The sequence below is a fragment of the Lottia gigantea genome (genome assembly GCF_000327385.1).
Source record: "Lottia gigantea unplaced genomic scaffold LOTGIsca_123, whole genome shotgun sequence".
Classification (NCBI taxonomy): Eukaryota; Metazoa; Mollusca; class Gastropoda; family Lottiidae; genus Lottia; species Lottia gigantea.
Window position 1 is genome coordinate 649,674 of NW_008707279.1, and position 17,953 is coordinate 667,626.

The window sequence follows — 17,953 nt, forward strand, 5'->3', positions numbered from 1 at the left end:
AACGAAAGCTTGGTCTTATTTAGATTTAACTGACCTGACAGATCTGCCAGCTTAGTAACTAAAATCAAATCATTTAAATGGCTTGTATACCAAAAGGATATTAAATTCAGTTTTTAAGAATTAGGCCCATGTGTTTCAACTGTTACAGTAGTACTATACAAAGTATTTAGCTTAATTTCAGCTTTACAAAACAGTTATGATTACAGTTCACCTAGTGGAAAGTGGCAAATTATTCATATTCAAAAATATACTTTCAACATATATGTGAAGATGTCTAGAAAATATGCAGCAACAAGTAATGTTGCAAAATCTAGGCTTGTTTAAGCATTTTGCGTTGTTATGAAACTTTTCAGCTTTAGACTTGAGGCATTGTTGTCAATTTCCAAAATGATAAGAGAATTTATCAATTGTGCTTGCTGAGAATCTTCAACAGAAAATGATCAGCTAAAATTGGGTCTTCATCAGAAATATTGCGTACACAGCAATTGCTGGCATTTTTCAAAACCTAAGCTTAAAGTTCAAAATAAAGTTCATCACATCATTTTTCAAAATGGCTTGAAGTGAAGTGCTTTAGATCACCTAGAATTGAGCCTTCAACAGAAATATTGCGCATCACAGCAATTGCTGGCATTTTTCAAAACCTTAGCTTAAAGATCAACAGAAAGTTCGTTAACGCATCACATCATTTTTCAAAATGGCTTGAAGAGAAGTGCTTTTGATCACCTAAAATTGAGCCTTCAACAGAAATATTGCGCATCATAGTAATTGCTGGCATTTTTCAAAACCTTAGCTTGAAGTTCAACAGAAAGTTTGTTAACGCATAACATCATTTTTTAAAATGGCTTGAAGTGAAGTGTTTTTGATCACCTAGAATTGAGCCTTCAACAGAAAATTCTCATATTGTGTTATTTTATTTATACTTATATATAACATAATTACTTGGCGTGTCTATTTTATTGTTACTTTTACAGTTTTTTTTACCAAAAATTACTTTTAAAACATAGCAATGGCAGATGAGAACTGAAACATGTTAGATTTTTATTATTTATACTTTTCTAAATGCAATGATCCAAAGCCAGTGCCTTTCTCTTTGTCTATTATCATCAACTTCTGTTTGTATATGTTTTTGATGTTTAAATGTAATTTTTTGTTTGTGTGTAAAAGGTGCATAGTTCGTTTTGCAATTTTTCAGGTATACATTAATTTTTAAAGTGGAATAGATCTAAATTTCATAGTGTAGTTAATACCATTATCCCAACAAGCAAACTTTATTACTTAAAGGGATTGTAAAGAGGTTTTCTCAATTTTTTTATGTGTATCAGTATTACTGATAGCATCAATTTACATCGTTCTAAATTTAAATCAGATATCTGTGGTTCATGCAATTCCACTTAAATTCAGCGTCTTATGACATCACTAATCGAGTTAAAGCATATTTTGTGATTAGTGACATCATCAAGCTCTTTGAATTGTAAGAACAGCAGACGTCTGATTGAAAATTGGAATGGTACAAATTGAAGCTATCAGTGTCCCTGATACACATAAAAGATTTAGAGAACCTCTTTACAATCCCTTTAAGTGTTTATTTAAGTTGTGTTTTTCCTTGAATTTCAGCTGTTTGGTTTTTTTTTCCCCTCTATGCAATTCTAGTATAAAATGCAATCATTACAATTGTTTTTTGGTAAATGAAAATTTCTTTTTATGTACATGTATATGGCTTTCATATGAAATACTTAAAGGAAAGATTTATTTTAAGTATTTCAATATATGAGTTATAAAATGGCCAATATGACCACTTTGTTGTATAAGGACATCATGTGTTTATGTGTTATTTTTGTTTTACGTTTTATTGTGTGATAAAAAGGGGGTACAGTCATCTAAATTTAGCTTTTCCATGTACGCTCAATTTCAGCTGTTAGCTACACTTTTCATAGAGAAATGGAGGTTTTGTTTTGTAAAAAAAAATCATGACACTTAAGTATCATTCATACACAACTTTATTATCAATTTCAATAAGTTTGAGTTGTTGTCAACATATTTTGATGGTATGGTATGGTATGGTATGGTATGGTATGGTATGGTATGATATGGTATGGTACATTTACGTTATGGATATTTAAACTATTGTAAGATTTTCTTGAATTATAGATTAACCAGATGCAGCATGTCCGTTCTCTATGGATAGCTGAAATTGAGATCAATCAACTGAAAAAGCAAATACTAAGATGACTGTATTCCTGTAAGATAGAGTGATGGATGAATGAATCATTATAAATAGTGCTATTTAGAGTTTTTATATCTTATCTATATATATATAGAATTATCATAAATAATATATATCCCTTTTGATTTTACAATATACATGTCAACTGAAATCATGTATAGCTATTTGTACATGTCAACTGAAATCTATATAGCTATTTATACATGTCAACTGAAAGCATGTGTAGCTATTTATACATGTCAACTGAAATCATGTGTAGGTATTTATACATGTCAACTGAAATCATGTATAGCTATTTATACATGTCAACTGAAATCATGTATAGCTATTTATACATGTCAACTAAAATCATGCATAGCTATTTATACATGTCAACTAAAATCATGCATAGCTATTTATACATGTCAGCTGAAATCATGTATAGCTATTTCTACATGTCAACTGAAATCATATATAGCTATTTATACATGTCAACTGAAATCATGTATAGCTATTTATACATGTCAACTGAAATCATGTGTAGCTATTTATACATGTCAACTGAAATCATGTGTAGGTATTTATACATGTCATGCATAGCTATTTATACATGTCAACTAAAATCATGCATAGCTATTTATACATGTCAGCTGAAATCATGTATAGCTATTTCTACATGTCAACTGAAATCATATATAGCTATTTATACATGTCAACTGAAATCATGTATAGCTATTTATACATGTCAACTGAAATCATGTGTAGCTATTTATACATGTCAACTGAAATCATGTGTCGGTATTTATACATGTCAACTGAAATCATGTATAGCTATTTATACATGTCAACTGAAATCATGTATAAACTAGTTTTGTCTGAAAACAGTCTCTTAAAGAGGGCACAGGGTAAAGCTTTTCATTTCATATGTGTGTCCATTATCATTTTAGGTAAGCAGTTAATGCATAAAAGCATTGCTATTTCCTCAAATTTCTGCTCGTACTCAAGAAAGAACATTATCAAAAAATTGACTTTGAATATAAAGATATTATGATTTTGGTTATTTTTGCAAAAAAAATAAATCAAACTGTTATGTATCACAAGTCTTTAAAATGCCTTTCTCTCAGGAATTCTACCATTTTTAAGTTTTGCTTATATTTTTTTTTTTGCAATGTAATGGAAATGGCATAGGGAGCATTTTTTATGCTTTGATTATCATATTTGCTAAGTGTAAATCATTGAATCTCCAATCGGCCTACTGTTGTCTGCTGCACATTCATATCATACATTAATTTGATTGGTTTATATAACTTAATTTAAGAGAACACCAAAATCATTTCAACTTTTCAAGAAATTGGCCAAAGGTAAGCATTGGCTCTAGTTCATTTTCAAATATATGCCAAAATGTTTATTACAATTAAGAATACCAATATTTAAAATGATACCTCTTCGAATAGACATTGAAAGTTTCAAACTTGGTCAACAAGTGTATATATTCATCAGTTAGACTTACCAGGAACCATGACTAAAGAATAGAATCTCTATATAAGACGATATATCCATTAAACTACATAATTATTGAAAAAAGCTTCTAAGCATCAAAATTATTATTTAATTTTATAGATTAATTGGATTATAGAGGGATTCTGTCATCAGATAAGTCCACTGATGAACAAAGACTCATTTTAATCAAGTTTAAAAATTTCAGTTTTTTGTTCATCTTAAGAGGTAGTTTACCTTTAAGCAATAATTTGTGTAGTTATTATAATGAAATATTAAGTTGTGTTAAGTGTTAAAGCTATTATGTTTTTGTGTTCAGTATGTATATTATTGTAGTATTTATGTATATCATATATTATCACTCCTGTTTTGTTTGAATGATATCAGCTTTAAAATGATACAATAAAATTGTCCATTATACCTATTTGTTTCTTTCTTTAGCTCATCAGAGTTGAAAAAAATTATCTTAACGATGAGCTCATAGGTATGATATCTTCATACAATTCAAATGCCCTAAAAAGAGTAATGAATTTTAAATGTATATTGAATAAATTTTGTTGGTTGGAAATCTGTCGGATAGGTTATTTTGGCCACTTTGCTAAAATGGCAACTGAACAAAGTGCATAGCACTTCATTATGAGAAATTATATAGAAAAACACCATTTTAAATCACAAGTTTTTTTCTATTAGAGGTAGAAATAGACACATTTAAATATAATTACAATAACAAGTATTAAAAACATTTTTTGGCTACAAGTAAAATGTCATTTTATACAAAACATTACTAAGGCATACAAAAGTTATATTATCACATTGAAAGGCTGAATATTCTTTATACTGATATTTGACAACAGTTAACAAAACTATTTCGACTTTGGGAGGCTAGTTCAAGCAAAGCATGTAAATATTTAGGCACAGTTAGGACATTAACAAAACACGTAAAGAAAACACAGATAAAGAGTTCAGTATTTTGAGGCCTTTTTGTCAAAAAAGCCCTCAAATTTCTCAGAATCATAATAAAGAGCATATAAATTATTCAGTTTCTGAATTGTGGAAACCAAACCTCAAAGACTGACAGGGGTATAGCAAGATCAGAATGTACACAAAGTTTAAATAAATTAACAGACACTACACAAAGCCAATGAAATTTTAAAATATATTCGATGAACTTATTATCTCCTGATGATTCCCAACAGAAACTGGTAATGTACTTTTCCCCCTCCAAACAAAAGAGTTCCAACATATAATATTCAACACTGTCTGATAATTCCAAATAGATTTGATGAAGCTTCTGTCCCCTGATGATTCCCAACAGAAACTGTCATGTACTTTTCCCCCTCCAAAAAGAAGAGTTCCAACATAAAAATATCACAGACATGTATGTTTTATAATGGTTGTTTAAGTCACTTTAAGGTTTCCATGTAATTACTTTTACTGCTATTTTAGCTGCATTCACCACTGCTGGTACGCTGTCTTCAGTTCTTTCCTTAATCTGTAATCACAAAGAAAATATAAGCTAAGAAAGGAACATAACTGAGATAGATACCTTCAGCACTCAATCTTGTATTTTTAAAATTTGTTGGGCAATGACTGTCAGTGGCCACATTTATCCAAAAGCAAAAGAAAGAAACAACTATATTTCCCAGCTTAGATTCAGAGTTAAGGATCCTTTCTGCCAGTTGGTCTGAGGCCAAACCTCTTCCCTGTATCCCTACCCAATTACAGCTGGGTCGACTGGAATTATGAGTGAAGATGTCTTATTCAAGGTCATCAGACTTTCACATGCCAATTGAGAATTGAAGCCACAGTTGGCATTTGATTGACGTAACAAAGCAAGCGTCGTCAAGTCAATTCTGGATCAGCATGTGAAAGAGATAACTAAAAGCTAATGAATTACTCACTGAATCTACAAATAATAATAAAACATCTCTTCCTTCTGGAGCTTCTGATAAACATGTAAGAGCCTGAAAATATTAATTCAATACAGTGAGACAGTGTGCATGGCAAAATTGGCGCTTGATAGGAGAGTCATGGACAGGTTCCAAGTTTTCCAATTCTGGCCTCAATCAAAAGGTATGGAAACGGAAATATCAAAATGGCGTCCAAACAATCTTAGAGCTAGGATTTCCTAGGGTCACCAATTCTAACACTATTTTTTAGGATGTCCTAGCACTAAGATTGTTTCAAGAAAACAGTGCCAAGATAAAATGTTGTAGGACATATCTAAGTACTTTCAACTTACTTTTAAGGCATTTAGTCTGACTTCACTAGACTGATGATTAACCAATTTAACTAAAGCTTCTATAGCATTACAATTAATTGCTGTATATTTTCCTTTGGTTGTTATGGTAATGCTGTGGGAAAAAAAACATTTCTTAATTTCCTGACAATTATCACAATGGCTACTTTATTCTAACCAGATACAAAAAATAGATAGCTATTTATTGGAAGAATACGCTTATTCAATTTTGGAAATATATTTAACACATATGCCATCAAAAATTTGGTTTATATTTAATATGCCAGAAGATCAAATCAATTAGTTATTAACTGAGGGTCTTCGAAGGGTATGATATTCTCGTCATTGACTTCTTGCTCATGTTCAGTGAGTTTTCTCACTTTGCCTAAAAGCCAAAAATCCTATTTTGCAAAATATACGGTCTATATAATTGTGTTTTTAAAACATGCTGGCAGATGAGGTCCAGTCAGTGTTTCAGTCAAATGTATTGATACTAGTATAATATTCTTGTAGTTGATTTCTCCCTCCTATGAGGAGAGTTTGCTTTGTTTGCTCTCTGCCATAGTATAATATTGAAAATTTTAACCTATATTTCTATAACATCCATCTTCAGAATGGATTTAATGAAACAAATTATCTTACGTCATAATAGCACCTGCAGAATTAGCTATAACATCAGGTGAATCATCTTTAACTAATAAATCAACTAATACTGGTACACTACCCTCTTCTACTGCTTTATCTTTACCAGCTAATGGTACACTGTTATGAAAAACATACTATAATCAATGAACGTATTGTTCTATTTTTTTTGGCTGATGCCCAGAATTCATTGCTGTGCTTTCCTTAAAGGGATGGTAAAGAGGTTTTCTAAATTTTTTATGTGTATCGGGGACACTGATAGCATCCATTTGCACCATATCAATTTTCAGTCAGATGTCTGTGGTTCCTGCAATTCCTCTCATACCACGTGTTTGATGTCACTAATCGCAGGGCTTTATGTGATACTAGCATTAAGCTCATCAATTTCTTTAGAACAAACATAAGTCAGAAAAGCAAATCACTATATTACAAGGAACACAAGTCTTGGTCAGATGACTTGTGGAAAAAACTTACCTGAGATCCATGATATCTCGGGCTGCCTTAGATCTGATTATAGGTAACTCATGACTTAATAAAGATGTAAATATTTTCATGGCACCACTAGATAAAGCTTTACTAGTATCTACTCTCATACAGTAATGTAGTGTATCTAATATTAATACCTGAAATAGGGGTAAATATTACTATAAATAACTTCTGTCTTGCACTCACACCTAGATATATGCTTCTTGCATCTGACAGTGACACAGGTTGGTGGATCTGTCTAGCTGTTTGGATGAGACTGATATCCATTGATAAAAACAAGAAATTTAGATAATCCCATTGTCCAGGTATAATTTTCTTCATTGCATTAGCATTAAAATCATTTGACCAACAGTGAGGTTAAATTATGTGCCAGAATATCACATGATTAGCTGAGATTAGTTTTCAAGATAATATAATTGAAACAGCAAAATCATCTGATTAAGAGACATTTTATATCAAGTGTAAAAAAATAAAGTATTTGGATGTCGTACCTTGATTTCATCATGTTCTGTTTTTAGCTTGTCAACTAAAGTTGGTATTAATTCACAAGTCACAATTCCTTCAGCACCTACAATAATCAATAGAAAATATTGCTCCCATTCTCAAAACAACCCTAAAGATATCCCTATTATGTTGTTTGTTTGAATTTAAAAATCAAGGAATATTGTTCAGTGTGTGGCAGAATTATAAATATCTCTAAAGATGTGTAGTTGTCTATGCAGACCAATGATGTGTTGCAGCACACTTGAGGACATATTCAATGTGCATGGCTTAATTTAGGAAGGTATCTTACCATTGGGAGTTTCTGCAATCATTTCAAGAGCTTTATGAGCATTTTGTCTGGCAATATCTTCTGAATCATTAAATAAATTAGACACAGGTTTGATTATTTCATGATCTATAAATGCATCTCTACCAATTGCATGACCTGAAAAACGAAAAATTAATAAACTTACTGCCTGTCAATTAAGTTGGAGAAAAAAATAAATTTAAATTGCATTGTTCAATATATGCTTCAAGCTTGCCAAAAACATAGATACTGGTATATTCAAACTCTGAATACTACGTTCTCTATAGATGAAATGTAAGCATATAACAAATTGTACAATTTTCCATAGAAAGCACTTCTTTGCAATGTATTTACAATGTATTTACAATGTATTTACAATGTATTTACAATGTATTTACAATGTATTTGCGATGCTAGGGTGGCTGGACCCCGGAAAATGATAATTAAGCCTCAGCAATTGACCAAGCTCAAAACCTTCTTTTAGTTCAGCAGTGGATGATTTATCATCTGGTTTTCTTTTGATGAGGATTTTGGCACCTCAAAATATCCAGAATTGCATTCTCCTGGTTTCAAAATTATGTGGGGGAGGACCCCCAGACACCCTTGCTCATGGATTCCTAAAAGCACCAATTCACTCCTGCCAACTGTATGGCTCTTTTTGGCTATTTTAAAAAACACAACTTTACAAATTGACTGGAATAAATTGAAAGTTTGATGTGAGCTACATTGTTTAACTATACCTACCAGCAATAACAAAGAGACATTCTGTAGATTTTTGTCTTACTGTAATATCAGGATCAGATAATAAGTTCTTTAAACTTTCTACAATACCTACAATATCAATATCATAAACTCTAATTGAAAACTAATCAACACAACACATGATATGTATAGGAAAAGGTTCACCATTGTATTCTAGTCTCAGAAATGCGAGTTTTAAGTTAAGCCAATCAGTAATAGGCTAATGTTCACACCTCACCATCGAAATTTTAGTCTTCAAGTATGTCTAGAATTATTTGTGTTTGAAAGTTAAAAAGTCGAGTTGTCTTTTCTTGAGACACTGCCATATAGAAAAGACATCTATAGAACTAAGAAAAGAATTTCCTAGTTTGAGATATTTTCAATGGAATTTTTCAAACTTCCCTCATTACACACTGCATAGTATTGCCCATCTTCATTAACCCAATAAGGAGCAAAAAAAGATGGGTGTAAAACTGTAAAATAATTAGAAACACACCTTCTCTTAAAGCTGTAGCAATATGTTCTGGGTCATGTAAATAATCACATAATGACATCACAGCTCTTTGTCTTGTTAATAATGTTTCATCATTTAACTCTCGATTCTGTAAAAGAAAAACAGACTTATAGCTTGGATCGTGGAAATCCTTACGTCAACTCCTAATCTTTTTGTCCCATATTCCACTTGGAACGAAAGATCACAATCTGCCATCCAGTCATTTCAGAAGAGTAACCATGGCCGAATGTCACGTAGGTTGATGATGTTTTAAGTATAAAAATTACTTTGCATGGTAAGACTGGGCTTCCAGAGCCAATTTAGTGTACTCGAAAGCACTTTGGATTAGATGAATGCACTGTCAAAGTTTATAATTAGAAAATAAGCTCACACAGGCTACAAAAAATGTGTTTCAGACAGAATTGTAGACACAGACTCAGCAGTTAAATTTTCTCTTTTTTTTTCACTAAAATTTCCAATGGAAATTTAAATCATAGAGCAAAAATATATGGGTTGCTTGACTCATTTCAATTCCATGTTTCATGTCTAGCTTGAGAGTTTTGGCTTATTTTCAAAAAGAGGTTTAAGATATATTTTCAAGGCTAGACAAAAGATAATGGTTCTAGCGAGTTGTCAAATCTCAGACACCAAAAAAAACAAATCTCAACATTAACAACTTACCAATCGAGGAATAGCTCGTGCGCCATATGCCAGAGGTGTTCTAGTTGGATCAATTTGTGGTGGATATTTTGCAGATATCCTTGTGAAAGCCATTTTACTGTCCGAAAGCTATAAAGTGATAAAAAAAACTAACAAAAAGTGAAAATCTAGAATGCTGGCTGTTGTTGTTATTATTGTTATTGTAACTTCCGCCGATTGTCGCGTGGTGTTGCTAAGAGACAACGCATGTCCAGTTAATTTGCAAATGAAATTTGCTTTCGTATTATTCAATATTTTACACCAAAATGTTTCAACATGGAGTGCGAAATCTGCAAACATTCTATTTTCTATTTTATACATATCGCTATCTTGTGGTATGGAAATAATTATGATATTTTATAAAGTTCGAAACAACACAATTGATTAGCTCCCTTATCACTGGCGTGACTTACGTCCGAAATATTTTTGACGCTTTAGCCTTTAAAACTGAAACTAACAATTATTTTCTAAGGCTTTAGCCTTTATGTTGCCTTTTATCACTAGCCTTTTTTGATCCACAGTGGCCTCTATTCAAGTATTCAGAATTTAATGCGTGAGTATCTGCACACAGCCTGCTGTTGTAGCTACTGAAAAAAGTAAAATGGACTTTTTTACGTCAGTCGTTGTGTTTTTTTTTTGTTTTTTTTGTGGGGTAACACTTATGTCACTGATAGAAACCCGAATTCTTTGCGTAGAACCTGAAGTAGACATTTATGTAGTATACTGGGCCTAGTACTAAGCCTAATGCAGTGTCTAATTGCTAGACTTTAGCTGTGGCTGTGGTGGGTGAACATAGCCTATCTAACATAAAAATAAATATAAGATGTTAAATCTAATAATGTCTGTGATGATTATTTTGTAGGAACTTACGAAGTCAAATGGATGTCAAAAGAATATATCTTTCCTAAGAAATATTTTGATTTTGCCAAACTACATTTATGAGTAGACCAAACAAAAGATATTATAAGAAACCAATTTCTGCTACTAGCGGTATTACTAAAACTCAAAAAAATGATGTTAGAGAACGTATTTTGAAAGGTTTATATTTGTTTTAACAAAAAAACTTGACTATTAAACTAATATGCATATGGGAATCTGTAACACAGTCAATTGGAGCTTGGTTTTGCTGAACAAATGGTGGTTGTTGGTTCTAATCTCAGTTGGCATGTGATAGTTCGATTATCGGTTTACTTATAAATCCAGTTGAATTAACTATCTCTGATAGGTTACAATGTGCATGTAAGTTTGTACCGTATTTAACTATAAAGTGGATACTGAATATCTCCTAGCTTCTACTTTTTTATAGCTAACTGATGCATTCACTTAATTTTTTAATTATAGCCTTTGAGTCAAGGTATGACAAATGTGACCAAACCCAAAATGTTGTTTCACCAGTCTACAGTTTTTCTTTGCGATCTAGAAGGAGACACAAATCTACAGGAAAAGAAAACCTCCAAGACTCATCTCTGTCAGGCAACACAAATAAGAATAAGCCAAAAAGTAAAATTCAAAGGAGAGCCTTGGATTCTTCAAGTTCAGATGAAAAAGATGAAGTTATCGTGATTTCTCCCAGTGTTAATTTACCTAGTCCTGAAGATAGTCAAACTGCGAGAAGAAAGAAAAGAAAAACCAGAGCAGAGAGAAACAAAACTTCTGGACTATCTAAATCTAATAAGGTATGTGGAGGGAACACATTTAATTTTGACAATAGAAAACTGCCACTGTGCAACTTGTCATTTTTTTTGCAGTTTTGTTGGCTTTTATCCCTTCTTTTGGCCTGTGATAAATCAAACAATAATATGTAAAGGTGGTTTACTGCAAAATCATATTTTTCAAGTAGGCACAAAAGTTGTTGGATTTGTCAATAGAAACATATTAATGACATGATTTTAAAGGGATTGTTAAGTGGTTTTCTTTTTTTTTTTATGCGTATCAGCATCAATTTCCACCATATCATTTATTGCGGAGGGCCTTATGTGATAAAGCCTATATTTTGCAATTAAGAATTAAGATAAACACTTAGTTTTAGTGGAATTGCAGGAACCACAGACATCTGACTGAAAATTGGATGCTTTCAGTGCCCCTGATACACATACATAATTAAGAAAACCTTTTCACAGTCTCTTTAATGTGAAATATAGGAAAATAGTTATCACACTCCATGGATTATACAAAAATTAAAGAGAATTAATTAAAATTGATAGAGTTATCTCCCCAAATAAAGATGAGTTATAAGTTTAGGTGTGATTTATATGGCAATATCTGCATGATTCATGCACTTGTTACAGATGTCTTAAAACATTTGAAGGTCTGTTCAACTAGATTTATATTAACATTGATATTTTTCAGACTGAGAGTAAATCGAATGTAGCAAAACATATCTCAACAACTCAAACATTAACTAATGTAAGTAAATAAATACTGTATACAAGCTTAAAGTCTCCATGAGCTCAGTCTATTTAAAGAAAAAAGTACATAAAGCTCAATATTCTTTTTTCAAAAAATCATGTGTTGAATTTTTGTTCTAAGTTTGATATTTGTACATTTTGTAACAGAGTTTGATTCTAAGATCTTTTAAGAAACATGAGACAAATGAGGCAAGAATTTGTTCATAGGGAAAATTGTTGAGAGTTGGAATTCAGTTATTATTCTTATGGTTTCAATAGAATTAATAAAGGTCTAAGAGATCTACTTGATTGAAAAGATTGTGGTTGAAAATTGTTTTCTCTATTTCAGGCTGGTGAACATAGTAAAGAAAATGATACCTCATTAAGTAAAATTAGTAACACCAGATTAACTGTAAGTGTCCATTCACAGCCATGGCTATGTCTATCAGTAACCCTATAAAAATAACTCCTAATATGGAAATGTCACAAATTCCCAACTAGGTAGATTCACTTTCTCCAGACAAAAAACTGGTTGCTTGTAATTTAGTGTCTTTTCCAAATTGTATACTTTAGTTGAATTTCTAAAGAAAATGGGGTACGGTAGGTGCTTATCTTCGTAGCTGTCAGTAGGCTTCAGTCCTGTATCAGATCAGTGAGTAACAAAGTTGGAATTTTGATCTCAATGGCTCAATTAGATGGAAAAGATCATTGAAATCTATCAAGTTTACCTTGTGAAATGATGTTTCCCCTGTAATAACTGAAAATAATTGCATTTCAGAAAAAATTAGGGTTATTTAGTCATGGTAAGAAATCTTCAATTATTGGAAGAGGTAGGTTGTCATAAGTTTATTTTTAATTGTAGACAATCTGAACTTCAGGAATTTTAGGTTGTAACATTGGCAGTAATGTTACGAAAGCACAGGCATAGGCATGCAGGCTTAACCTCTAGTGAGAGTATTGTTTGTACAGTTAGTTTGAATAATATAATATAATTTCATTATATGAAATGAAAATCCATATATGAAAAAGCTGAAGCTTAGCTAAAAAATTCCCGTTTCTGAGGCTAAGGTATGATTACCAAAAAATATAAAAAAACAAAAAACTTGTGTGTAACCAAGTCTGTGATCACATCCAAACTGTTTAAAATCACATAGTTTTTGTTGTACAAGTATCATAATTTGATGTTGTTGTCTATTTGTTTTATGTTCAGAACCTATAATAGTAACAGATTCAATACGTAAGAAAACAGAAGATGATATATGGAAGATTATTCACAGTGATAAGGAAGAAGACAGATCTTCCAAGATGGATATTGATGAAATTATTTCTCCAAGGTAAATCAAGATTTTCAAGGAGACATTTCATTAAAATATTTCTAGTTACTTTTCTTACTCATAATCTTAATAGGTTGTTCTGATTTGATTGTATCTTGAGCTATACTAACCAATCAAAACCATTGTTAGAAGAAACAACTATATTTGTTAGAAGAAACAACTATATTTTACAAGGATAACTCATGTTCTTTTACTCTCTGACATCACTCAATTTTGGCAAACATTTTCATATGAATTTAAATATCAATATAAAAATACTACTGAGAGTTTCTGATTGCCTTGATTGAAAAGTTGATATTTGTAAACACGATTTTAGAGAGGGGAATTTTCAGGCCGAAAAGTAGGCAATTTTCAAGTGAATTTTCTGGGAGGACAGTGAGTCTATTTCAGATGTATAATCACTGGACCTTATGTTTTTATGACCTAAAGTTAGAAATTTTATTTTGACTTTTTTTTAAATGGAAAAAATTCTTAGCTCGATCCTTTCTACCAGCTGGTACTTGGCCAAAATTCTTGGCATTGATCTTTGCAGGAATTTTAGACATGAGCTAATGTTGTTTTTACAGAGATGAGGTGCTTCCTGTGCCACAGAATAAACCAGCTAAAAGTTTATCATCTATAGAGTTACCTGCACTACCTAGACCTAGTCATAAAACACCTTTATCACACCATAATTCTACTACCCCAGCACATCAACATACTCATAGGTAGAATACATACAGAGAGTTTTTCAGTTTAGTTAGGATAAGATTATTCTGAACTACTGAATGTAGTTCAAAATTCGTTTCTATGTTATTCTACAAGAGTTCATCTTTTGTGCTTGCTGCAGACGCATGTTTCAAATACAAATAATATATATAATAAGAAAAGTCCTCTTTTTCTATACGCTCCCTTGATCCATGAGTTTATGCTCACTGACCCAAGAGCCTGTCATGATTTGAAAGAGAAGTTTTATGACAAAATTTGCACCATTGTACACTGCATTGTCCTCTTTAGTTCGCTCTGGAACCGAAAAAAATGAAAATGAATGGAGTTTTATGTCCTACTTTTCTGCACCATGTTGGCTAATGAAGAGGGACACCACCATGCAGGGTGCAATGAGGGTAATTTTGCCAGAACAGCTCTTGCTTTTTTCTGATTTCCAACTGTCAAGGGATCTTTAATGCGCATAGCCTGTAGCACATGGGGCCTCGGTTTATTGTCCCATTGAACAATGCTTTTTCTATGTCAGTTCCTCTTACCTGCATCACTGACGGGGGGAACCAGGTTGAAAAATCCAAAGGTATTATCTCGACCTATGCCAGGATTAAACCCTGGACCTTTAGGTTAACAAGCAAGTTAACTTGCTCCCCAATCTGGAGTAGAACAGAAGAGAATATAACTCTACTTCATTTCTATTTACAGTGTAAAATCAACGACTACTACTGGTATATCTACTGGATGTTCTACTGGACCACCAGCTACACATTATGATGGTTGGGAACAAAAGGTAGGTATATAATCAAAGATATTTACACAAATCTGAGTCAGATCCAAAATATCAACAGTTCACTTTATTTTTTTGTAGGTAGTTGTAAAGAGTTGATTATGATTTTACTCTACCCAAAAGTAAAGTGGTCTGCTCCTGTCGTTTTGAATCGCACATAGGTGTGCATTAGTTCTGGATGATGCCAATAATGTCATGATACGATATATTTATTGTGATACTAGAGTCACAATGCAATATGTATTGCGATACAAGAGCCACAATACGAGTCAACTGTCTTATTAATAGTTACCAACAATATCAAGTCAAGTCAGTGAATTCCACTCGCCAACTTATTTTGTATTTTTATTTATTTTTCATGGAATGAGGTATCGTCAAGTATTGATACATGACCTAGCAATACAATAAGCGTATATTGGCATGTTATATCATGATACATTGATTCATCGATATATCGTGTCAGCACTAGAGTGCAAGAATAATTTTACTTGTCTTTACCAAAATATTAATTATGAATAAGCTTATAGGATAATGAGGGATGTTAAGAGAATCCGAGAAAGAAACGTGGGCCATTGAGTTTTATTAAGTCCATCTTTTTCAGTCACCACCTTTAAAAGATGTATATAATTTAATAATGAACTCCATTAGGAAAAAGAATACTGTTTCAAAGAAAGGTATGTATCTGTACATTTTCCTTGCAAACTTTTCTTTTTCATAAATAGATAAACTTGCAGAAAGAAAATATTTAATATGCCATATATTATATTTTGTCTACTGAAATAATTACACAAATTTAAATAGCAACCCATACATTTAGATCAAATCTGAAATTTTGACTCAAAATGTATGTTCAAAATGAATCACATTTATTATTTGATGTTTATTTCTCGGAATTTTATTCTTCAGAATATGTACAAGAAATGTGTGATGATTTGAAGAAACTTATGAAACACAAGTGAGTCCTTTTTTTATTCTATTTGATTTTTGAACAGGGACAGGTGCACAATTTGGGTGGTTGATATGGATCTTGAATATATATGTTAATAGTTCTAGAAATGTACGAAAATCACATAATTCGTTCAAAAATATCTCAAACTAGGAATTTGTTTTCTTTTTTCAATAGATATCTTTTCTATATATCACAGAGTATCAAAAAAAGACAATTCATCTTTTAGTAGTTTTTGCAAAAACTATGAAGAAAAATTGATGTTGATATGGAAAAAAATTGACTCATTTGACCCTGCGAGGTGTTAGCAGTCTCTGTTAGCCCAATTTGGAGGATTCAAACTCCATTTCATTTTATTTTTTGATGATTTTCATTTAGTTTGGGTCTGTCAGTTTGGGATTTTTTGTAAATTCAAATAGCTTATAACAGTCTGTTTTATTAATATTGTAGTGCCTCAACAACAGCAACACCAATGTCAGCAAGAATAACATCAAAAACATCAACATTGTCTAACAACGGTAGTGTACAGAGATCTCTTCTTCAAAGTTTTTTACAAAATAAACCTGCAGGTGATTTAAATGCTTCATTTTCAGCTGTCAAGTGATTATGCATGTCAAGCATTGACCAAAAATATTACGGTTATCAGATTACTGACCAAGAAAGTCTTGGTGGTCTTGCACTGATCATCTTGTGGTCAGGGAGTTATCAAGCAAGTTGTTCAGGAATTAAGCAAGTTGTGAAGGAATGAAGCAAGTTGTTCAGAAATTAAGCAAGTTGTTCAGGAATTAAGCAAGTTGTTCAGGAATCAAGCAAGTTGTTCAGAAATTAAGCAAGTTGTTCAGAAATTGAGCAAGTTGTTCAGGAATCAAGCAAGTTGTTCAGATATTAAGCAAGTTATTCAGGAATCAAGCAAGTTGTTCAGGAATCAAGCAAGTTGTTCAGGAATTAAGCAAGTTGTTCAGGAATCAAGCAAGTTGTTCAGGAATCAAGCATGTTGACCAATAACCAACAAAATCTCGCAATGATCATTCTACTTGGTCAGCAACCAGCCAAGTTTAGCAGTGACCATCCATGTCAGGTCTGAAAAATCTCTTAGGACTGGCAGATGTTGTCCTGTAATTGACAAGCTAAAACATCCTACAATGGTATGTTTCTCCAAATTTGTAGGTATCATAAGCAGAAGATAGTCAAATTCCACAATGCAAGTCTTCATCTATACCGGCATGTGCCCCTTGCCCAGAACTCCTGCTTTTAGTCTATTTTCATGTTTCCTTTCTTTCAGATGAAACAGACCATGTTTATTTACAGCCAGACAAGTTCACTCATAATTGCACAAATCAAATTGATGTCAGGGACAATAACTCTAAAGATATTGAAATGAAAATGATCACATGTTCACAATCACCATCCCACAAATCAGCTTTTATTGATGCCAAACTCTTGCTGGAACACAATGACATTATGGAATTAAGTAGACCAAAAGAATCCAGCAATCCAGAAATGATGGATACTGGAAGTGTTGAAGATGGATCAAGACCTATGTCCTTGTCTCAATCATCAGGATTTCATAGTGTAAGAAGTGCTCCCACTCCAACCATAGAACAGCTATTTAGAGACAGTTGTCACAATATACATGATCATAGACAGAATCTACGTACAGCTATAGATCGAGCTTCTAGACCAGCTGGTACCATCAGATCAACTGAGGTAAAATTTCTTTTCTCATCATTTCTGAATCATTAATCCACCTCTGTTCCTTGAAAAACACAACACATTTTAGTATGAACACAGAAAATGAATTAATTATAGACTTGATGGTTCTCAGCTGATGTATATTGAATTAATCCATGAATACATACTATATTTATAACTGGACACAATTTTATGGATAACAATTACTTTAATGAATAACTTGCGATGTTTTGTCGAAGGTACTTTCGTCTTTATCAATCAATGCTTCAAAATAGCAGAGCATTGAGAATATATAGTAAACAAGTGATTGTAACAAAG

The 17,953-nt window shown here is 32.1% G+C and overlaps 3 protein-coding genes across 3 annotated transcripts in view; 2 read left to right on the forward strand and 1 right to left on the reverse strand.

Moving 5' to 3' along the window:
- Window positions 1-2,395: 2,395 nt before the first annotated feature.
- Window positions 2,396-2,803, forward strand: LOTGIDRAFT_138205 (hypothetical protein; the record flags this gene model as incomplete). The annotated part of the gene is made up of 1 exon (XM_009048526.1): window positions 2,396-2,803. The coding sequence occupies one exon, from the start codon at window positions 2,396-2,398 to the stop codon at window positions 2,801-2,803; it is 408 nt and encodes a 135-aa protein (XP_009046774.1).
- Window positions 2,804-4,365: 1,562 nt separating this feature from the next.
- LOTGIDRAFT_224792 (hypothetical protein) lies at window positions 4,366-9,961 on the reverse strand. Its single transcript, XM_009048527.1, has 10 exons — window positions 9,773-9,961; window positions 9,095-9,200; window positions 8,602-8,688; window positions 7,861-7,995; window positions 7,559-7,635; window positions 7,056-7,204; window positions 6,582-6,701; window positions 5,943-6,054; window positions 5,602-5,664; window positions 4,366-5,192 (listed from the first exon to the last, which is right to left on the reverse strand). Exons 1-10 carry the CDS (start codon window positions 9,863-9,865, stop codon window positions 5,109-5,111), a joined length of 1,026 nt encoding a protein of 341 aa, XP_009046775.1. The 5' UTR covers window positions 9,866-9,961; the 3' UTR covers window positions 4,366-5,108.
- Window positions 9,962-10,205: 244 nt separating this feature from the next.
- The window catches only part of LOTGIDRAFT_237940 (hypothetical protein), a gene marked incomplete at its 3' end in the record, with an annotated part of 8,876 nt that continues 1,128 nt past the window's right edge, over window positions 10,206-17,953 (forward strand). The window contains exons 1-13 of the mRNA XM_009048528.1: window positions 10,206-10,343; window positions 10,653-10,828; window positions 11,132-11,466; window positions 12,140-12,196; window positions 12,527-12,589; window positions 12,956-13,007; window positions 13,388-13,511; window positions 14,078-14,218; window positions 14,916-15,000; window positions 15,599-15,671; window positions 15,904-15,952; window positions 16,394-16,512; window positions 17,226-17,650. Of these exons, the coding sequence (XP_009046776.1) occupies window positions 10,729-10,828; window positions 11,132-11,466; window positions 12,140-12,196; window positions 12,527-12,589; window positions 12,956-13,007; window positions 13,388-13,511; window positions 14,078-14,218; window positions 14,916-15,000; window positions 15,599-15,671; window positions 15,904-15,952; window positions 16,394-16,512; window positions 17,226-17,650 (1,623 nt within the window). The 5' untranslated portion in view covers window positions 10,206-10,343; window positions 10,653-10,728. The remainder of the gene's footprint in view (window positions 10,344-10,652; window positions 10,829-11,131; window positions 11,467-12,139; window positions 12,197-12,526; window positions 12,590-12,955; window positions 13,008-13,387; window positions 13,512-14,077; window positions 14,219-14,915; window positions 15,001-15,598; window positions 15,672-15,903; window positions 15,953-16,393; window positions 16,513-17,225; window positions 17,651-17,953) is intronic.